Below are 23,688 nucleotides of genomic sequence, written 5' to 3' on the forward strand. Positions count from 1 at the left end.
GATATCTTGCAACTGCTGTAGAAGCCTTCGACCTGCATTGATATTGATGTTTTTTATGTTTACGATTGTGCAGCGTGTGCATGTGTGTGGGGCAGAACTAACCAGTCTGCAGACTCGCTGGCAGCTCGGTGCGGCTGCAATTAGACACAGCACTGCTCGGAAAGATAAATGCTAATGTCAGCACGCTAATGTGCACACAGGAACAAAGCCAGCGTGTTGATGATGAAGATATACTGTGCGTCATATGCTGTGAGGTCCTCTGAGGGGAATTTCTGTTTGGGGAGTCAAAGCATATATAGCCACTTGTTTCCAGATAGTTTTGTTTTGTTTCATATACTCACAGGACTCTGCCCCCTAGTGTTTAACGCACAGAAATGTTTTTTCTTTTAGGTTCGGCAAATTTTGGTTATTTTAACATTGCTGGTTAATGCACATTGTTTAAGACTATTATAATTATTGAAAAAGCCATATCTATCGATCAATGAATGTAATACAGAACTATCCCACATTGAATAAACTTTTGTTTTTTGGTTTCTTATTCTTTTAGTAACCTAACTTCAAATGTGTTAATCATGCTGAGCAAGTTTATATCTGATTATAGCCTACAACTAAACAGGTTAAATACTGCAGATATCTGAATTGGATTAAACAGCCTCTTGGCTAATTCACTTTATGCCAACTTCAATTGCATTCAGTTTGTCCGAAATCCACCGCAAATATTCAGTATATTCAATAAATCCCAATAATTTACCTCAACGGTTTCCACAGGAATCAATACGCCTGCGGTTGTCTTGCATACAGACACCGAGCTGTGTGGAAATGAGGCATTGACCTGACTTGACTTTTCCCTGCAGTGCCCCTGTAAGTGCCCGGTTGCAGCACCGACAAACAGCATCGGTGTTAATCTGTGTAACCCTTCCTACATCAGGTTTACCAACTTGCCATAATCTGTCCCGCTACATCCTGGGATTATACCACGTGGCCCCCTTTCTGCGTCCGTCCAAACACTGGATGAGTCCTGGATCATCCGTCCGTCCCCAACACAGCCAACGAAAAGTCACATTTGTTTTATCCCCTGGATTCAACCTCATGTCAAATAGGTTTTACTGGAAGCAGTGTCTGCGCTTGTTTGCCCTATCCCCTATTTAACTGGCTCGGCCTCCATTCAACTTCCAGCCACAGGGATCAAGCCTCTGTCTGCTACAACATGACCCCATTCCTTCAGCTAATCTACTGCAGCAGTGGTAGTTAGTTCCTGAAATCCAGCAGTAGAGAAAAATGAACAATCTAAAACTTTTTTAGAACACTGCTTGGTGAACACTCCTGCAAACATGGTTAAAAAAATTGATAAAAGGAAAAAAGTCACGAAACAAATTTGGGTTAATCTGAAATCCGGTGCTCGCTCCGCAAATCCCATCAAGCGAAGGTCGAGCTGTTGCCACATGTAGGGCGGTGGATTGGTGATGTTCCCTGAATTTTACTTTGTCGTGTGGAGAGCCGGGCTGTGATGCACTGGAGGTGACTCGCTTTTTGGCCACAGCGGGTGTTGCGCCATCACGCCCCTCAGTGTCATCATCCCGTCGGTCCGCTTTCATGTGCACAGTCGCTGCACACACACACACACACACACACACACACACACACATACACACACACACACACACACACACACACACACGGCTTCTTGACTTTGCAGACAGTACCCACCCACATCAAGCCTGTTTCGTTATTCAGAATATCATGCATTATTTGTTGCCTCTTTCTTTGACATTCTTTTTTTTTTCTCACAGTTTTAGAAATAAGCTTAAATATAATATGACATGAGGAGATAATGAGTGCTTGAGGGAGGTTAAAGAAAACAAAGTCATCGACTGCTCTGAGCTGTAGGCTTTGATAAATCTTGCTTTTTAGGAGCAGCCATTTCATGTCCTATTATTTTTGGGCTTCATCCTTTCTCTTTGTTGCCTTAATTACATTATACACCCCCCTCTGTCATGGCTTATATATATAGATATCTATATATATTTGGGCCAGTATATAAACTGGCCCAAAATAGCAGCTATGCATTATGCAGAAATACATTAATGTATCTCACTGTATTATTATTATCGGAGCCAAAAATGTTTGAAGAATTCTGCTTTTTGTGTAATGTCCAGTAATATGTGGCTAGCGGCACTGAAATTAATTATTTTTAATGCCAAATGAAGCCCAATGCATTTACAGATGTTGTCACAGACTGAGCATCAGACTGAAGCCGGTCGTGGTGACTGTGGATGATAGCGACGCTCCCGTCAGACCCCTGGGATCCAAATAAAATGTGTAATCCATCGACGTGAGATGATGATCTTCTCGTCGCTAAGATGCATTTAAGATGTATTGTATAATTCAAATCTTTCCCAGGTTTTCAAATTAAATATTCCTTTCCTCCGAGCAGCTCAGGGGCTTCTCTGAGTTCGACTCAAATTCATCTCTCAGAGCTCCTGCCCATATGATGGCTCTTGATCTGTCGAGGAATGCGCTCATGTCACGAGGCTATGGCCAGCTCGCATTTTTGAACCTCTCCTCATTTGAAGTCAGCTGCACTCCTCTGACAGTTATTTCTTCTTTTTCTTTTTCTATTTTTTTTTTTTTAAAGGCGTGAGTTTGTTCCCAGAGCTCAGATCCAGGCTCCGTATGTCAGTCATCTGGCTGCTTTTCATTTTAATTAGAAAAAGACTTGTAGATGTTAGGACGAGGCGTCACCACATTCTGTGTGTGTGTTTTTTTTTACAGACATGAATGAGGAGAGAATTTGGCTGAAGGCTACTCCTCACCACGCTATGTGAAAATCACCTTCTCTATTCTTGAATGGTGCAAATCCATATCTAGCTACCTGACGTAGACTCATAGACCGTATGTTAAGATATGTACTTATTCGCACTATCCTGAAATGAGGCCAAAATATTTCAAATATGAACGCCGCCATCTTGCGTCATGTCATCCATCTTTATTTACAGTCTGTTTAAACATGTGTGGCGTTTGGCGACAGTCAGCATCTCCTCAATTAAGTAGCACTCAATGGAATCCACTCCAGGTTGAAATGAATCAGTGGCACTTTAAGCACTACTCCCTTTGATCATCTTTGTCCCCTGATAGATGTTTAGCCCTTTTGACCCGTTACGGCTCTGATACACATCCCCTCGCTGGCTGCTCCGGATCACACAGGTATCGATCCGCGAGCGCGGTGAGATGAGGAGGGCGCTCAAAGCCAGAGAGAAGTGAAATTGACATTTCACAAGGGTAAAGTGAAGGACAGGATAAGTCTCACGCAAGGCTTTATTCTCAAACAGCCCTCCCAGCGACATTTAGAGGAAACGAGAGGGTGTGTGGAAGGAGGGGAGCTGATGATAGCCTTCCTCGAATATAGCACAAAACATCCCTCTAAATCTAAAAGGTGAAAAAGTGATGGGATTGTAAACCCAGAGATTGTTCTTTGAGTAAGTTCGGTAAAGTCCATGCAGGGAGGGTATTGACAGTTTAGCGATGAGATAGCGTTTGTTTGGAGGCTATTGAATTGGATTGGCCTGTTTACTGCAGGTGTCAGCGGTGTGTCCATTTCCTGAATCTTCAGCTTGCTCCGAAAGTTAGAAAGTTCATGGATTTCTTTATTGATTTCTTTTTTTTTCTCATGCACAATAGCAACATAATAGTCAGCATAAGGAAAGGACAGCAGACAGAGAGTGAGGCTTTAGTAATAAAATATGCAGGGCTAAGAGACTTAAAGTTCTCTCTATAGGTTACATTGAGTTCAGACACCTGTACTGGGGAGATTAGATCTGAATAGTTCAACTCAGAAGTTCAGACTCCTGAGTATCTGCAACAGGAACAGCAGCATTCAAAGGTTCACAGACGCTTTTAGGATAATAACAAAACTGACAGTTAAATCCGCAAGATACCGGATATCAAAATCAAATGAAAAGTTGAATGGATCATGCTCCTTCTCATCATTTTCATTTTATACATTTATTTTTATATTTTTTAATCTGGTATCTGAACATAAGGGTCCACAGAGGCAGCACCTTTGTCTAACGGTTCAACAAGTCAGCCGGGGAGAGCGTGGCCTAGGGGATAGAGCGGGTGCTCTGCAACAAGAAGGTTGCCGGTTCGAATCCCACTCTATCCCATCTGCATGCCTAAGTGTCCTTGGCAAGATACTGAACCCCTAAATGGCCCCTCATGAATAATGAGTGTTCTAAAAAATGTAAGTCGCTTTGGATAAAAGCGTCAGCTAAATGACATGTAATGTAATGTAAAAGTCATCTATATAGAAGCGTTTCAGCTTCACACATTAAGAAACAGTAGCAGCAATGAATGTTATATTTGAACTCTGAGACCAAGTGTCATCTTCCAAACCAGGAGTGTTATCAAATATCACAACCACAGACAACATAGGGAGCTGTAAATTGCCACAGGGCTCGATAGAACACTATGTCTCCACAAAGACATTGTGCACAGTGACACAACCTGACGTCTGGGCAGCCAGGTACTGGGATGACGTGAAGCAACAAAAATCATATTTTCAAACAGGCATTATTGGGATAAACTGGGAACACATTTTATTTTTAATTGGTTAATGTAGAATCCCACACAAGTCAGCTCTCAATAAACAAGACAGGCGAAGAATACTTACTTGGCTCGATGTTGACGTTGTACTGGAACTCAATTGGGGTGTGACTGTTTCCGAAATCTGCAAGAAGTACAGAGATGAACTCAGATTGAGAAATACCTCGGCTCTGCAGTAATGCTAACGTCTCGTGAGGCTGGATGCAATGGGAACAAAACAGGTTACACAAATTGTTCATTAAAAAACATCCACTACTAGGTAATCTATCCAACGTCAACCACCTGCTGGCACTAGAGGAATAGTCCGGGGCTCTCAGAAATCTCCAGGATACATCCTTTGAGAACCATGAAGCTCTCTTCTAGAATTTTCCTGGTAAATCATGAATTTTTTTAAACGTAACTAAACCTTGAGTCTCTCTGCGAGTGTGCACAATAACTTTCAAAACAGTTATTGTGCGCCACAAAGTCTTAATTACAGAGAAGAATCGAAACCGCACACGCCGCCTTTCAGTTCCTCCCAGTTAATGGAGGCATTTCACTTGGTAGACCTTCAAATTACCTGACGAAGGTTAGCCCACCAAACTGAAGTAATTATATAAAGGGAATTAGAGTGACCATCAGAGTGCAGGCTGTTTGGTTCCCTTCAAAATTAATAACAAAAAAAAAACTGTGTGGGGCGGCGAGGCTTAACGGGGGAGGTCTGGTGAAGGAGAGGGATTAGGAGTGATCTGAGATATAGGCTTGGGTGTGCATATGTAGGGGAAGGAAGCGTATGGAAGGAGGGAAGGAAGGAAGGAAGGAAGGAATCGATTACACACAGGGGTGTAGGAAACGAGACGCTGAAAGTGAGACAAAGGGGTCGGACGGCAGAATGCACGAGCTTTGTCTGGTGAGAGTCTTTATCTGATCGTGTTAATCGTTCCCCCCCCCCCCCCCCCGTTCGCAGTGTTGCCACGCGCCAGCACTTTTAACTAGCTCAGATAATGGGAGGAACAGCATCAAAGTCATTAATTGAATTAGCTCTCTCTTTATCTCCACATCTTCTGTGTCCACTGGCCCCTAAAAACACTCCGCCGACAACTATTCCTCCGCTAATTGACTCAGAGCATCTGCAGCGAAAGCCCCGGTTTCACCCTCCTAATTTATCGAGCCAGCTCCCAGCTGGGCTCACCTGTCATTGGCTACCGTCTAATTGAATTTTACCCAGAGGTGACGGGCATTGTTTTTTGTTTTGTTTGGGAGGCAGAGGAATGCAGAGTGGAAGGAGGGAGCGGGACTCGGGCCCAAACAGCTTGTGTGTTTATTTCATAACTCGATTTGGCTGCAGGTGTTTGAGAATTAAAAGAGGCGGGTCGACGAAAGTAGCTCGTTTGATTCGCTCCCTAGAATCTGTGGTAAATTGAATTTGGCTAACTTGGAAATTAAACTGGAAAACATTCTAAACCATGTGTTTTCTATGTAACAGCCAGACCGATTTGCGATCTTCCTTTCAGAGGCTGGATACTTTTCATCGGGGTTTAGTTAACGATGAAGCCAATTACTGGTTGTATATGAACTCACTGTGGGTGTATTACAGCTCTCCTTCGTGTGCCCCCCCCCCCCCCCCCCCCCTTTGCAGGGGCCACTCTTTGATGGAGCAGCCAAAGATGGTTCCTTTGTGGTAGAGCTGATATAAGAGCAATTGTTCTCACTTTCATTTATCTCCACTAAAGGTTAGTCTCCTCCACCAGCTCCACTCTCTCACAATGAGTTAAAATTATATCAGATCTCGACACTGACACCCGTGCTCTCTTGTGTGTGTGTTTGTGTGTGTGTGTGTGTGAGAAGTGATCGACTCCTCTAATTTCTCCGCCTCCATCTTTGCCGCAGTCATGATTTGTTACCACGTGGACAACAATACAGGGAACCATTTTCCTCCTGTCTCTCTCCCCTTTTCTCATCATTATTTCAACTTAAAGCTCAATGCAGGGGAACATCTTGCAAATGGGCTCCTGAGGATGACACTGACACGTCCTCTTCTCTTGTTGTGGGAGATATAAGACCTGAATAGACAAAAATAACCCGAGGTGACTACAAGCTGTTATTTCACCCCTTGAGCCAATAAAACAGCCCCTCCTCTCTCCCGACTGTTTCCCTCCATCCTCTGTCGTTTTTCATCCACCACTAATACAAAGCCTGTCCTTTCAAATCTGCCCACCTGGTCTCTGGTATTAAACCACCACCTCTTTCTGCTCTAGCACCTTTAAAACAGGTCTTCTCTTCCAGACCTTTCACACGATATTCTCCGATCCGGCAATAACGCAGACCTCGTGTCCCATTGACTCTTTTTGTCCTGGGAACCACGAGACGTCAAAAGATATGATTTTGAACGACAGGTTGTAAAGAGCTCCTGCAGTTTCGCCCTTTCCCTTCTGTCCAGTCGCGATCAATGGAATTTGGTGCAGTTTGTCCACCTTCTTTGCCTAAGACTACTATTTTTCATTTTTTTTCAGACATAATACAAATCTGTCCTGCATCAAATGTGCAGTGTAGTAAACTGTGACTCTTCAGGACTTATTTGCTAATAAATTGCCAAGATTTAGGTAAATGTATTTTCAAGGCAGTTTTACAAAATACCTGGTCTCACGCAGCCTTTAAGTTATTCAGAAGTGTTTGTGCTCCATGTAATGTTGTGCAGTGTGAGGGACATTCATTTGAATGCGCTCTGGTGGCGTATTTCATTCAGCATGCGAGAGGCAGAGTGCAAGGTGTGTTGACATGTGATCCGGGCAGTGGCCGTTCCCGGGGTGTCATTTCCGAGCATCAATCAGGGAGAGCCTCATCTCATCTGTAAATACTCATCCCACTGATGCAGGGTTTCATGGAATTAATGGGGCGCCTTCATGTGCTGATGCATGTAAAAGGGGGGAGGAGGGGGGGGGGGCTCCCCCTTCAAATTGCTTTCCTTTATTGCCTCCCCCTCCTCTCCCTCACCCCAAATCATATTAGCCAAACCAATCTCATTTGCAAAATGCCATTTGTTAATTTGGCCCCTTGCTGGTCGGTTACAGCACATGATTGGGTCTGTGTGTCAAGTTGTGAATGAATATGAGAGAAATAGAGGACGAAGAGAGAGATGGAAAGAAAGAGAGAAATTAGCAATTAAAAGTCATTTGGATTTCACAGGACTCGGACCATCGGTTGTATTCGGACATTGTAGTTCAGCTGTGCTTCAAAGTACATTGATATTAATATTTATCCTGTCATCTACCATAGAGTCTAGAGATTTAGTGATAACCATGAAATGCCGATCATATCGTCACAAAAGCTCAGAGGAGTTTCTAACATCGCTCTCTCTCTTTTGTCCAAATGCCAACAAACAGAACATCTTCTTTCTTATTCACATTTTTGTGGCCCTGGGAATGCGTCCCTGTGCCAAGACCCAATAGTCCCTTTACATTGAATCAATCTGCACCAATTTGCACACACTCATATATATCAGTCCCCTCAATGTCCCTATTTTCTCATCAAGATCAATATCTATGAATCATTACTGGAAATCAGTGAAAAGGCCCCAAAAAATCTAGCAATGATCCAGATCCGCACCCATTTGAATGTCTTCTCCTGTGGGTCATGCCCCGCCCCTCCTCGCAACTCCAAAGGAATCAACATCGTTCTTTTTTGTGCATAATTTCGCTTCCAAACAAACCCACAAACAAATGATCAGGGGTGAAGCGAATAACCTCCCTGGCGCCGGCGGGGGTAATGACTGAAACAATCAATCGCTCATCAAGCTGAGCACTAATGCAATCAGGAAAACTTTTCACCACTAGTTTGCAAATATGTAAAATAAAAGGGGCAGAAAGAGAGAGAGTGAAAAGTTGCTGCTCTCAGATCACCTCGACCCTCGCATTCCTCAAATTGGAATTTGCGTTTGATCAATACGGCACGGAGTTTACCGTAAGAGTCATTAGTTGATTATCACTGCGGTCCAGTGTCGCGCTGAATCCCCCTCGCCAGCCTCCAGTAATTACTGCGCTGTGGCCGAGGTGACGAGTGGGAAACAGGAGGGCAGCCGGCAATCAGGCCTCTCCTCCCGGTTGTTGTCGGTGGCGTCCACCCCGGAGGCCTTTATCTCGGCTCGTCGGGAGCGCCGGCCGACGCGAGGCCAGTTATTCCTGCCCCTGCAGCCTGGAGAAGATCAAAGTGTCCTGGTAGAACATGGAAGATGAAATGGCCGTGCTCCTCTGAGGACTGCTGCATGGTTTATCATGTCATTATCTCCCCTGTTAATGCTCAGATCTATTCTTTCTTTTTCCCTCATCTTTTGCAAGTCGCAGAACGAGGACAGTCTCCAATTATTTTGATGTGGGGAGAAATTACCCGTCGTTCATGTTCTGCTGAATAGAACTGTGTCTTTCTCCTCACCTTCTTGTGCTGTTGTTGGATTTGCGCGCACACACACACACACACACACACACACACACACACACATTAGATGTTCTGCCCCATTTGTACCAGTGGATTGAATAAGAACAATTTGTCATGTTTGGAAGGAAGTACCGAGAGCAGCTCATCTACTTCACGGTAACTTCATCTGAGACAGGAGGAGAAGGAGAGTAATGGCGTCAGTTTACCAGCGGAAGGGTAGGTCACGGTTATCAGGTACCTGTGTGGCCTCCCACAGACTGTGACCAGGAGTAATGGAAGTGATGGAGGGACAAAACTGGGAGTTGGGGGGCCGGGGCAGAGGTGGCACGAGGGCGGGTTAGAGTCCAGCTGTGAAGGAACATGACCCAAACCTCTCTGGAATGAAGTCTGTCTCCTTTTATGGTTTTTAATGATGAGATATTACAGGGAAAGACTATTCCGTTTAACAAGTACACTCAAAGAAGGTTAATTTGAACTCCCGACACGTGACCCGCATTATTTCAGTTCAGCCAACACGCCATCTGTTCTCCTGATGCTAGTTTCCAGCAATGCAAATTAAATCATTTGGCCTGTACCTAAGTTTCCTGAAGCAAAATTCATCCCAAGAACATCTCACAAGGTCTGGAATTCTCTCATTCGCTCATATAACATGATGTTATACATGAACTATTCCAAATGAATAAGAAACATTTTTATGACTCTATTTTTGTCTTGTTTTTCTAACGACTCAGCAACTGCAAACTTCTGTCTTTGCTTCAGTTTAGGAGGTTTTAGAATAATGATGCATGTTTTTCAGTCCCTTCCTGTGGTCCAATTATTTTAGTCACTAGTTGAGAGTCTGTATGGGAGTGTTTGTTTTTGTGCGACACAATTTTATCGTCGCCACATTTGATGTTTTTCTTTTGAGGGGTTTGTATGTGTCGCGAAAGAAGGAATAAGGCATAAGAGTGTGTGTGTGTTTTTAAAGTTTATTTTGTGGTCTGTTCTGGTGACAGTTCAAACTCTTATTTTCATGGCTTTTCTTCTAACTTCTGCACTTGTGTGTGTGTTGCAGGGTCCGGCTGAAGGACGGCGTGGCGTTCCTCGGAGCCAGAGCCAGTAACCCGGTGGCGTGGACGGTGAGCCAGGACGTCCGGAGTGAAGGTCACCGAGTCGTCACCCTCCACTGCCGGAGGAAGGAGAACAGCTTCGGCCAAAGGTACAGTCGTGTGAATCGATGTAATGAATGAAGGAGATGTGAACCGAGCTCCCGGCTGAACCACCGGACACTCATTCACTTCTCAGGCAGCTGTCGGTGGAGCGAGCGAGCGAGTGCAAACAGTGAGGCTGAAAGAGAACATGACTCAGCATCTGACCCATTCATTCCTTGGCACTGCCTTGCACTCAGGTCTCTGGTCGGTCCCAAGCGCAGTCAATAAAATGCATTGACCAGAACACGGTGTCACTATAGATTTCCGCTGTTTTCCTAAAATACATCACGGAGTCACCCGGCTGCACCGGGTGACCTGTTCTTTATTGGACAGAACATTAGGACACATAGTCCTGCAGGAAAAACTCAGTGTGAGACCCTCTGAGAGGACACTGCTGTGTTCACAGCCATTTGAGGACCTGATTGAGGACCTCTTTGATCTGGACCTTCTGACTTTTCAGTTTAGTCCGAAAAAGATAACAAGGGTGAAAGGTGCCAAGGGCCATGGTCCACACCTACGGACCGAAAGATGTGGACTGACCCTTCCTTTGGATAGTTTAGACCAAGTGCAAGAAGTTGAGACGGCATCAAACGATAGAAGAAGAAGCAAAAGAAAAAGAAGCAGCTCTCAGGATTGCTTGTAGTCTTTACCTTTAATGAAATCCTGTTTAAACGATGAAGACGTTCAGGTTGTTGGCAATGATTCCATAATGATGTAACAGCAGCAATACAATAACCAAATGAATTCCTTTTCTTCATTCAAATTGAAAGAGTCAGCAGATACAACAGCAGAACAGACATGAGATGTAGGCCCGCCTACAAAACAGATCAAAGTCAAGTGCAGGTACACGCAGCCCACGTAGGGTGATGATGACAGGACGTGTGTCAAACAGAAGTTTTCACTGCGCTCCCCAAATCAAAATGTAAAACTTAAACTAACCAGATCAAAAGTTAACGATTTCACAGAAACATGAACCTTGGGTTGAAGCCGAGCAGAGTTGACAGATTCAAAATGAATCATAGTTTTACTTAGAAATAAAAGAGAGACAAGAGAATTTCATTAAACTAATCTCTAATAAAAGTAACTAATATGAAAACTTTTAAGTTACTCACCAAGCAGACGGATGACCAGCTGAAGAAGTCAGTCACTGTCTCACTAATTCACCTGAATGGTGGCTACACACGTTTTATCCCCTTACATACATTTTATTCATCTTTTACTATAAGGCTGAACATTTCCAAAGCATAAAATTCCTTTAAGAAAATTATATTTGAAGCTTTTCAGTTCGACAAAAAATATCCTTCAGCAGAGACTCGCCGCTCCCTCAAGGTGAGTGATCCATCACAGTGTTTATATCCCACAGGGGCTTTACCACAATTCAGTGGTGAACCTTTTTCAAAACCGATGATGAATTTTGAAGATGTTCAAACATCGAAAAAAACGGAGTTGTTACATCAATGAGCTATGTGGTCGAAAATAAAAGAACAACATCAAAATAAGCTCACATGGATATTGTGAAAAGAATAGAGGAATCTTCAGCAGCTTCTTTATCCATTCCTGCAAAGAGGCTGCGGTTCAATAGACACTCGAAACTGTGTTGACTGTGGAAATACCGACAGGATTCTGAGTCAAACAAATGTTTACCACAAAGCTTAGAATATCTAAAGTTGTTTTTCTAGCCAGTTAGGAATGAAATTGCTAAAAAAGGCTGTTTGAGAGGCAGGCATTTCCCGTGGTGCAGCTTGCAGAGTATGTATAGTAGTTCAAATAAACCCAAATCCAATGGGTAATCCTATAAGTATGACTTCAGGAAGTGTAATGTATTGCATATATTTGAAAAGTTTACTTTAAGCCAGGCTGTGTATAATTTGCTTTTGTCCCTGCTGGGTAATTACATACATTCAAAAAAAGTTCAACACAAGCAAATATCCGGTCACGACAAAGGAATTGTGAACATGTATGTGCGCTGGTGCGTGGGAGGTTGATGCTCACGGGACATCGTGTCCATTAGTGAATAATAACGTGTGTCTCTTGTGGGCGTTCGAGGATTTACTGTAGGTGACATTCGACTCTGCAGCTAAACGGTTTCAGGGCGAAGACAAAGTGGCTGCGCACAGGAAGTGACACCCCCTTGGCCGGGCTGCCATTTCCTCCCGGGGTGTCGAGGTGACGACAGTGATGAATGACAAGTCGTCGATCATTTGCATGCGTCTCTTTCACGGGACCCCGCCGAGGAGAGAATTTGAATTATACAGGACCGGCCGGATCAAGGTCACACACTTCCAATCTGGTTATTATGCTCCACAATTCTGCACTCGGACAAAAGACTACCTTGAGGTATTGAAGTGATAATGCGACACCTGCTGTGGCCCTGATGCTTTTAGGGTTTCTCAGGTTTACACATGGTTTGTGCTTCTGATTTCTAAACTGGAACAAAACGAGCTCTCTGGATTCTCGCTGGTCCGGTCCCTTTGAATTACTTTCAGGGAAGGAAGAAGCTTTTTCGAGCCTCTTCAGGGAAGATATTTTCCAGAACCATTTCCAATAGAAAATAATGAATTTAAGCTATAACTTAGGAGGATTTGTTCAATTACCTCCAAAGGCCTCAATAGCAATTTCCTTTAATAACTTACGGCTTTTATCTGGTACCTGCCAGGATTTCCTTTTTTTCGACACACTCCCTCCCGTTCTGCAGTAATAGATCCGTACTGGTTGAGTCATTTCAATTCAGTCCGGTGGGAAGACACTGCATCAGGCAGGTTAAGTGCTGAAAGATCGTCACGAATCGAGGGCTGTATGGAAAGATGGAAGGCGAGGCGTTTGAGAGGACACGTCTGCTAATGTCGCAGAGGCTCACTTTGTCATCCATTGAAACAGCATCAACGCCTCGAGCTGGAAGATAAACAGCAGCGTGTCTTTTCTGGGTCAAGGTAGAGACGACATCACTGTGACGTTGTCTTAAAAGCCACTCACGATAAAAAAAACACACACAGAACAGTACAGACGGCCTGAAGTGAGGATCATCACAGACGTTCATCACATTTCCAATTCCCCTTTCGCTTGATTAATGTCAGGGGAACGCTGGACTGTGTCTGCTGCATTGATTGTCTTTTATAGTCTTTTTTTTATTGATTAATTATAGATGTGTTTTGAGTGTAACATACAATAAACCAATCAGAGTTGCCTCCGCTCAGATTTTCCAGGTGGGGACAAAGAACGAATCTCTGCTCACGCGTGACAAGGAAGCATGATGCAAGCAGACTATCTCTGTGTGCACAGGTTGGACAACACGCAGACTCATATTTGAATCTGGATAAACTGACCCTGCACTAACAGTCACATGCACCACTGACCTCAGACCAGGTTTTTAAGTAGCCAATCGTGGAATTTTAAGATTGGTCAACAATGAGCCTTAACCACGTTTCTGACCATTTATTGGAGTTTAGTCAAAAATGTATTTGCCTTCTTTACATGATTGGGTTTAGGCTACTCCAGTTCCAGATAGTAGCTTTGAGAACAAGCTCCTGGAGGAGGTCTGCAGTTACTGCATCCGTATTTCTTGTTCAGTAAATATATGGAAACTACTCTGAGAAGATGAAGGTAATTTAAAACCGGAGTGGGGACGGTGCGGTCGGCGCATTTAGTCTTTAATCTGTCAGTTGCCTTGGCTGCGTGCACTAAATCAATCACGTCAATCACTGGTGCACCGAGACCAATTTTCCACGAAATCATAATATACAGTAAATGCATGTTGCCATGTTTATTTTCCAAATAGGAATGCAAATGCAGCTCTATATGGTCTGAGCTCCGGAGTGTCCTCCTGAGGTTTCCTCCAGTACCAGTGCATACGCAAATATATGTAAACGTTCATGCCACAGCCAGTTAAACAGCGAGTATATCTCCAGCCTAACTGGGACCGATCTGCTCACACAGTCACACATTCTCCACTTGTGAAGAAAACACACACACACACACACATCGTCCTCTTTCCGTTTTAACAGATCAGTAGAAAGTGACTCAGTTCAAAATAATTTCGTAAAACATCAGAAAAAGAAAATACATGATGTGTTTCCCCCCCCGTCCTTCTTATTACAAAGCCCGTGTCACGCAGACTCATCCCCAGATGTGTTGCTGTGCACGCGGCCGTGCGTGGAGTCTCCAGGCGGTAATAAAGCTGACTGATGCAGGATCAGCGTGGTGCAATGCTCATGAAGACAATACTGGCTGCTCGGTTATGAAGATATACGAGGACATTCAAATGGCGTCCTTCAGCAGCGAGTCCTCCGACCCCGCGTCCTCACGGCGTCACCATGGAAGTGGAGGCAGCTTCTCCTCACCGACACCGACAAGCTCATTCAAATTCGTTTTGCTGCGAGTGCTACAGAGCTCAAAACCCCATCAGCTGTTGGCTTAATTAAGCACGGGGAATGCATACACACTTTGGAATCACACACACACACACAGACACACACTCTCGCTGGCTCTCTGTGCCTGCACATGTTGATGTGAGTGGGACGGGAGGGTCCTCCATGTGTCGATGGAGTTGTCGCTTTAGGATAATCACAATCAGAGAGAGAGAGAGAGTCATGAGCCATGCACGTCAGGTACTCCGGCTGCGTCTGGCTCCCTCTATTTCTTTTCTAATGAAAGCTAACACAATTTGGAGTCGCTGTTTGATCGAGGGGACGAGCGGAGAGAAGGAAACAAAGGGAGGTTGTGTAGCTGTGGAACTCGGAGTGTCAATCAGGAGCCTGTTCCGGCCGCGGTGAGACTTCGATCTGTAATTGCTGGAGGTGAGGCACGGCGTCCAACAGCTAATTAAAGTAAACTGCATTTAATGGCCGACATTTCTCAGTCTGCGCACTCTCTCAAATTAGCACATGAATAAGAGAGACTCGCTGGACTTCAAAGATTCTCTTTTTGCAAACATGAGCCAACGTCCCTGGTTTGATCTGTTGGTTGAAGTAGATCTTTTGAGTAATGGATCTTTTTCAATCGGGATGAAACTGCGATGCCAGAGCAATATTAGCATAGAAAGAACAAACAGGAGGAACACACATTTAGCCAGGCTGCTTTTCTTTATCCTTCCAGATGTTTGTATTGGTCACTTGTGATTGATCATGATTATTCAATCGTCGTGTGTTAAAACATGACCTCATCCGTGAAGATGGTTTACGCCTGATGAGATCTTCATCTCCACATGATCCTGTGTTGCTTCACTTCGTATTCAAACCAGGGTTTTGTCATTGTGTTGATTGAGACGCCCCCTAGTGGCTGAAGTTATATATTTACTAGTGACAAATATACACTTTCTTTACGTTTGATTAAAGCTGCAACAAGTATAGTAGAATATTTCTCATCACTAGATTTGCCCATTTTAATTTCTCATGGTGGCTTCGACAAATTCTTTTACATGTTCCTTAATTAGTCATCAGTATTATCAGGCCCAGCCCAAAGACACTCAGTTCCCTATCACACACTGCGGGCAGCAGAATTCTAAGCTCTACTTTATGAGAGCAGCCGAGCGTAATAAAAAATCACAAGACATTAGGTTATGACTCTAATTTACCTCTTCCTTGCTGGTGAGCTGATTTTCTGCTGGCTAATCACAGTGGAGGCTTCCGGCCCTGAATGGCGGTTTGAGACAGCGTGAGGAGGACCACTGCTGTGAAGCCGTTCCCACACGAGTCAATTAAAGAAATCTCCACAGCACCTTAAACTCGCTCATTCACAACAGTTTGTGGTTCATGAAAAATATTTTACTATCTTTACGAGACCATTTCACCGCAGCACTCTGAATCCGAGCAGGACAGATTTACCGTCCCTCGCTGTTTATTGAACCTTGTGGGACCGTAACCTCTCTTTTAGTGACAGCATTTAATTTAGACTTGTGCAATATTGCAAGTGGGACAAATATGGTTTAGCTCCATGACTGCTATGGCCTGGACTTCAGCAGAAAAAGTGCCCTGATGCTGTTTACCTCTGCGAAGGAGGAGGTTTAGTTTCTATCCCTTTCCATCGTATTGTCAGTAGTGAAAACTACAGACAGGATTTTCATGAAACTCTGTGGAAAGATGGGTGAGGACCAAGAAAAAAATCCATAACAGGTTGGCACTGATCTGCAGAAAGAGGCAGATCCAGGCATGTTTCACTTGTTTAGGGCATAACAGAGCGTTATAGAGGTTTTTTTTTTTGACATTTTCACCATATCCCTGGAATAAACACGATCTATCACACATATGATGGACACACTGATGTCTATAGCTGGAAAAGTGGAACCATACACATTGAAGACACCGGTGTCTGTGTGTTAAGAAGTCACGTGATCTCTGCAGTGAATAATTCAGAGGAATTGTTGAAAGTGTCTGTGCAGAGAACCTCCCGTAGCGTTGTGCGATGTGTGACAGATAAACTGAGTTCAGCTCCCGAGCCAATTCTCCGGATTCTACCTGCAGGTCATGTCAGACACCGGCTCAGGAGTGTGGGCTGCAGCATGATTGAGTTTAAGGGGACTGCTCTAACATGCAACACTACAATATATTCTGTACAGTAAATATGAATTGAGTCTTGACTGTGTGCGCACACGCATAAGGCTGTGTGCTCTCTTTCTCAAACACACACAAACACACACGCAATCAAACAAACAAATCCAGTAAACAAACAGAACCCTCCGGCGTCCTTTCACCTCCAGACTCCGTGGGATCATGAAACATGTCCCCCCGTTCATTCTTCGTCTGTGACTGCTGAAGAAGACTCCGGCTGTGAACTAGTGGGAAACACAACTTACACTCTGCGAGATTGACAAGACGTTGTGCAAGTGACGCAACCCTGCAAAGCAAAGGTTCTTAAGGCTGCTGTCTAAAAACAACACGGCAGAGGTACATCTGTGGGACGACACAACAGGATGAGCCAACAATGACGTCTGTGTGTGCGTGTGTGTGTGTGTGTGTGTGTGTGTGTGTGTGTGTGTGAATGTCAGGATGTCGAATGCGTAGAAGTTGCGTGGAAAGCTTCACACGGGGGCTTTGATGAAGAAAGTGTGGCTCGTGTGTGTGTGTGTGTGTGTGTGTGTGTGTAAAGTCCTGGTGTGAAAATAGGTTAGCGATTCAAATTGTTTTCCAGCCGTCGTGTTTTAGGCATCGGGCGTAATCGAGGCTTGTCATTCTGTGTTGGCCCCAGCCATCTGCTGAGGGAGGTGACACGAGCCTCTGAGGGCTTTTTGCTGTGAAACAGAGGAAGCGAGCGGGGGGGGGGGGGGCTCCAAGCTTGTTTTAGACTGAAATGATTAGCATACTCCGCAGTGAGCCCGGGATAGAAGAAAGTCACAAACCCAATATAAATAGTCTATAAAGATTCCAGTTAGATAAGATTGCCTCTGCTAAGCATTGCTATATTGCCGGGGCGAGATTTCCATCCAGGGCGCCGTTATGTCCCTGTTTTATTGTTATGTGACGTTACCTGCTGAGGTGTGTAAACAGTTGTGTTGCCAGGCGATAATTCAACACCACTGTTTATCACCATCCAGCTGAAACACATATAGTGATGATGGGATCTCATCTCCCTGCTGTCATATAAATTCCGTTCTGTCCGAATCAATGAGTCTGAGCGAGCCCGGGGCTTTCCCCTTGTAGGGACGGTAAAGTTCCCCTCTGTGTGTCGGTCAGTTGTTTTCATATTTCAAACAACTATAACATGGATTACCGTTCAATTTCCTACAGATGTGAATTCCCAGTAACTTTGGGATAGAGCCTGACCCTTCAGAAAGAGCCATGAAAAGGTTGACAGTTGGTTCAGAAGGTATTATTTAAACTTGGGATACCAGATGTTCTTGCTTTTAAACGCACATATATAGGAGAATTGGTGGGGTGGGAGTGAGGGGGTAAAAACTAACACAACTGAGTCTTTGCTTTCTTTATAGAGAACACACACATTCAGATAGATGATGTTTCCTTAGCAGTTTATTTGTTTAGATTCTATAATTTTGTTAGGCCAGTATTAAATGCTTTAGCAGCACTAGTGTTTATACTGGTAGCAGTTCCAGTGGCTCCTATCAGAGAGCACTTTTTAAATCCTTGAGGCTAAGTTGGCATGTTTTTCAGCCTTGAGTTGTTTCTGCAGGTTTTTCTGCTTTTAGGCTGCATTCAGACACACAACCCCCGACCGTGGCACTCGCTGCTGCTAGAGGAGGTCAGTCCTCTGCCAAGGCCCGACAGTCCCCTTGTGAAACAACTTTTAAATTCACCACCTCCAGATTTTGCTTTGGGTCTGCACCAAATTGCAAACACTCATGAATATCAGAAAGTTTAAAATAAAACAAAATAAAAAAACTTTCCTGGACGCGCCCCTTGATCGGGAGCCTCACCTAAAGTGAACGGGTTCTTCCTTGGATCACACCTCACCCCTCCACAGAATCTGATGATATTGGTACTAGTTTCTGCATAATCCTGGACGAAAACATAACTTCAATGGCGAAGGAAAAATAATCAACCGAAGGGGACACACTTTTAAAGGTGAGGGAGACATGTCCTCCTCATCCCAAGTGGAATGTTGGTCCTTGCACGTCCTTGAGGATGAGAATGGAGAGGGAAGTATAAGGGCAGGATGCAATGGAAACTCTCGATGGAAATATTTCGAGGGGATGCTCATGTGTAAAGCAGTGATCTCCAGGTTAAATCTTCCAGCCTCACAATGATGAGTTCTGTTTACGATTGCACGATCACAAGCTCCATTGTCGACCAGGCCGAGGCTAAAAGGCACAAACCCATGGAGCTGTGTGGATCCCAGTGTGCTGCTCACTGGGTTCAAATCCCTCGTAGGTTACCTGGAGCCCCGGGAGCACGAACAGCCGACTCGGTGCCACATTCTGAGGCTGTGCTGCCTTCATGATCTCATTATGCACGTCTAAGTGGCCTTGAAACAGCATGTACATTTTAACCCAATTTGATTGATTGTTCTCATGATATGGTAATAATAGCCCGGAGCAATCTTTTTCCCGCTCTTCATCACTTCTTCGCCCCATCTCAGTGACAGGTCCTCTCACTCTCTTCACCCCTCATTTGAAATGCAAGGCAATTACAATGTGGCTTTTTCTTCTCCATCATCGGGAAATTGTGGGAATTTTCCCCTCACACATGCAATTGTTATCAGTGGGTAAACCATACGTTAGCTGGGCATGTCGGATTTGTGAAATTAGCCTTCAGAGCCACAGTTTGGTCATAGATTCATGTACCACGGCCTATTTGAATAAAGGATTGGCTGTTCATTCAGCGGTGACATTTAACTACAACCCCATGAACTGCGAGTCCATGCAAATGTAGATTGTTTGGGTTAGTGAATATGTGTCTATAAGGCAGCTTTACTTCATGCTGGAGAGTCGTTAGGAGCCGGAGTAGCTGACAGAACAATGATGAGGGAAAATTGAAGGAGAAAGGAGTTCGATATTCAGTCCTCCTCACTTCACGGACAGAGGTCAGAGGGCCTTGTGCTGTTCTCTCTGATTGCACCAGGCTGAGCTCACGGGGGGGGGATTGAACGCACACAATCAATGGCCAGTCGGAGCAGGACCAGAGGGACTGCATTTACAACCTGATTTAAATCAAAGATCCCTTCAGCCCAGTCCGATACCAGCTCTCCATACATCAGTGAGATGCACGGATGTTAATGACCTGACTGCCGAGGGTATCCACGTGTCTGTGTGTGTGCCGCACATGTGCACCTATTTATCTGCATTTGATTAAGAAGGAAATTAAAGAACAGGCTGCCATTAGTTTGGGTCCTTGAAGAGTGTGGCAACGTTGATTAGTTCATGTCGCAATCGGCTTAATCAACAACGGTTCAGAACAATGCAGTCCGGCAGACAAAATGAAGAGCTTTAGACGCGTACGTGGGAGGAAGGAGATATAAAATGGCAAAGTAAGGTAGAGATAAGATGTGTTTACCTTTGTAGGCTTGTGTTAATGTGCGTGAGAGAGAGAGAGAATGCATTTTTCCTGCGTGTCCTTGAATGTGTGAATGGTCCTTTGAAAGTACAGTTTTACGGATGATGGACAGCGGAGGCAAGCAATTACCCTCTCAGGGTGGTCTAATTTATATGTTTGTGAACCGCTGTTTACTTCAATTGCCTTATCGCAGGGGTATGGCTAGCATTCAATTTGGTATAAAAAAATATATATCTGAATACATTCTGTAATCCTTTTAGGCAATCTTCTATTTCCCTGCGTTTACCCGTAGGGCCTCTAATGCACCGGTGAAATGGCCTCTTCTCGCTGCCTGCCTTGTATTATAAGAAAGATTCCTATAAGACAGGCAACTATGTGATCGTTGGATGGATCAGCATTATTGATCGTGTGTAATTTAATTTGCATGAGTGGCATATGAGTCGTATGTGTTGCGGGGGGGGGGGGGGGGTTCTCATCCTTTATTCAATCAAAGAGGAAACGGCCCCCTGGGTCTAACACGATCAAAATAAAAACACGGATCTTATTTATTCCCTCCAGCCTGCCACCTTCGATGGAAATCAAAACGGACACGATGCTACTAATGAAACACAATTAATTCAACCACGGGGTCAATGATTTATTCCACATCCTCCACCATCCTCCACCTTCCTCCTACGTCCAACCTCAACAACTCGAGACGTGAATTACACACTTACAGTGGATTCTATGATACCCTTGACCCCGGTGTTATCAGTGAACAAGTACCAGAACAACGTGAAGTGAACCATCATTGATTGAGCCCCTCGGGGACGGTGAACTCCACACTGGCTCGGTGGCTAATCAAGGTAATGCAGGCTAAGCCGCTGATGCATGAGATCGGCTGGAAACCAGCGGGGGGTTAACGTCTTCTCTTATCTGCTCTGTCAGTCGGTCGTGTTCGCCGGATAACGTTTAGAAGCGGTCTCCCGATGTTGTCCAGTACTAAAATAGAACCCCCACAGTCGGATAAGGAAGCCGCGTAATAATCGTGTCTTTATACAGTAATAAAATGAGCTTTTCTTGTTTCTTGCAGTATTTATTTAGGGAAAGAGCGTGTTAGTACATTTGAAGTTAAGGTAAAAGTGAAGCCGGCTTTCCTTATAACAAAGCTCTGTAGTTAATCTGACTTTTATCAGCAACCCAAGCCGGGGCCGGTGTGGAGTTTGCCCACAGACAAGCTGGAGATTGGCCATGGAGCCTGGTGGTGTTTGATAAGGCAGCCCTATTGGCCTTGGGACCGGAGGCTCAAACCCTCTGATCCACTTCATCTTCTAATAAATCATCCGCTGAATCCTTGGCCCCTGTTAATGCTTTAGAGCTCGCTTTGAGGTGTATTTTATACTCAAGGTATACTACTGGAACTTGTTCAGGGATTTGCACATTTTGGATTTACACGTCACGTATGAGGTTATTAGGACCCGAACGCGGAAGAGTAACAAAAAGCTTTCAAACTGGTGTAAATGAAACTTGGCATCGACACATTCACAAGAGTTATCGTTTAAAATTCAGCAGGACTCTGGGGTGTGTATGTGTGTACTTGTGTGTTTACTGGGTGAGAAGCTCGGATCACAAGACTGCGACCTTAGAAGGTTGTTTGCACGACTTTCGTCTTTGAACAGCCGATGGAGAGAAATGGAAGGGGAAGTAAGGGCCAGTACGCCTCCCTCCCTCCCTCCCTCCCTCCCTCCCTCCCTCCCTCCTCTCATCAAGTCCTCCTCTCATCCTGCCGGTTCAGGAGGAGAAGGTTCTGTTTACTTGACAGATTAATGAGGCGAGGGAGCAGAAGCAAGGGGTCCGGGGCCAGCGAGGGGTCACGGCAAGGGTTGGCATTCTTATTAACCCGGTCCACATACACCGATTTAATAAACTGGACCAGTTTGTTTGTCCAGGTCTGGAGCCGGGCCGTGCACATGCATCGGTACCTCCAAGTGTGAGGGAGGGAGACGGAGAGGGAGATGTGAGGATCGAAGTGTGCTAATTCAAGGACACCTAGTTTTGTGAGGCCTGAAAAGCCTGAAAGTATAAATATGATTTCCATTCTAGTGCATTTTAACCAGATACCAATCCAAACCAAAAAGGCCACACATGCTGCTCATGAATTGGTTTGGAAAATTGTCATTGGGAGATGCATTGTCATACTGTAGTGAAGCACAGAGGAAGAAGAAAAAAGAATCGATCAGTAAAGAAATTGTGTTCTCCTGTCATATTGATTAACTAAAAGACAGAGAGAGATAAAAAATGAAATACATTTCTTTCATTAGAATAACCCCTACTGCACCAGTATCGACTGTACCTCACACGAACAATAGAGAATTACACACCTCATTAGAAAGTAGCAAGGACACAATCAACACAACCCTTTGTAACATGTGAACATAAATTAAAACGAATCCCTTCAACTTCAACTTCTACTGTGGCGCCTCAGTGTCAGATATTTTTGTTTAACTAATGTTCACCTTTAATCCTCATGTTTACAACACTCTGCCGCGTCACCTTCTGGATTTTACAGTCAACCATGTTGGCGAATATGCTTCCGGCCAAATGAATAAAAGACGAGACGATTATGAAGTTGAATTTGCATCAGCGATGCTACATGTAATATTGAAAGATTTATCGTTGCTCTTTTTTTAACCTCTCTTACTACAAGGTGGATTCCAGGAACTCTGGAATATAGCCAATAAGGGGAAAAACATAAAAAATCTGATAATTGAATTTTGTAATTAACCCCTTTTCACTTATCATGCAGGTTACTTTAGGTAAAAAAAAATCCACCTGCTGGTATCTGTGTGCCATAAAACCTGATTCTCTCCCCGGAGCACACGTCCCCACAGTCACTTCATTTACATGATATAGCGAGAGGCTTCATTACATTAGCATATAACTCGTAATGATTCATTGACACTCATCGTTGTGTTGTCATCCCGCCTATCCCAGTTGTTCTTAGCCCCCCCTCCCCTCCACTTCTCACCGTGCTCTCCAGTGTGATTTTATTTGATCGTGATTAAGTATTTTGAACACGTCCGTTCCACGTGGACTTGAGGACATCATGGACACGGTGTCTGGGACTTCCCAGAGGTGTTTCTGAGGCTAGGACTCCTTGCAGCTTCGCGCCAGTTCAGAAAGCAGAAAATCATTACGTGGGTTTCGAACCTTGTTAAGAGCCGACACTGGAAAAAAATCCTTAGCAATAGGCTGAGAATAAATGTGGGCAGGTTTTGCTAAAGATGCACAAGAAACGATCTCAAAACTGCAGCAAGACTTCGCCACAACAAGGTCACGCTCTGAAGCGCGTGCAGACGAGTGGCCTTGAGCTGATCTGCATGTCATCGGTTCAAATATCCAGCCAAGGTTTTTTGCTACATGTCCGACTGCATTTCCCAAATTCAGCCTGCACCTCAATCAGTCATTTAATTAGTGGGAAAAAATCCTGAATTGCGGATGCAGACTAAACGTCAAAGGTGGCAAGACTTTCCACGAAAGCAAATACTCTAAGAAACTCGAAACATCCA

General features: G+C 44.4%; 1 protein-coding gene across 1 annotated transcript in view; it reads left to right on the forward strand.

Moving 5' to 3' along the window:
• Nucleotides 1–23,688, forward strand: part of si:dkey-112m2.1 (transmembrane protein 132C) — an 86,429-nt gene that overhangs the window by 21,446 nt on the left and 41,295 nt on the right. Inside the window, exon 3 of the mRNA XM_062413270.1 lies at nt 10,067–10,210. Coding sequence (XP_062269254.1) covers nt 10,067–10,210 — 144 coding nt within the window. The remainder of the gene's footprint in view (nt 1–10,066; nt 10,211–23,688) is intronic.

Source organism: Platichthys flesus, chromosome 19 (assembly GCF_949316205.1).
Source record: "Platichthys flesus chromosome 19, fPlaFle2.1, whole genome shotgun sequence".
Lineage (NCBI taxonomy): Eukaryota > Metazoa > Chordata > Actinopteri > Pleuronectiformes > Pleuronectidae > Platichthys > Platichthys flesus.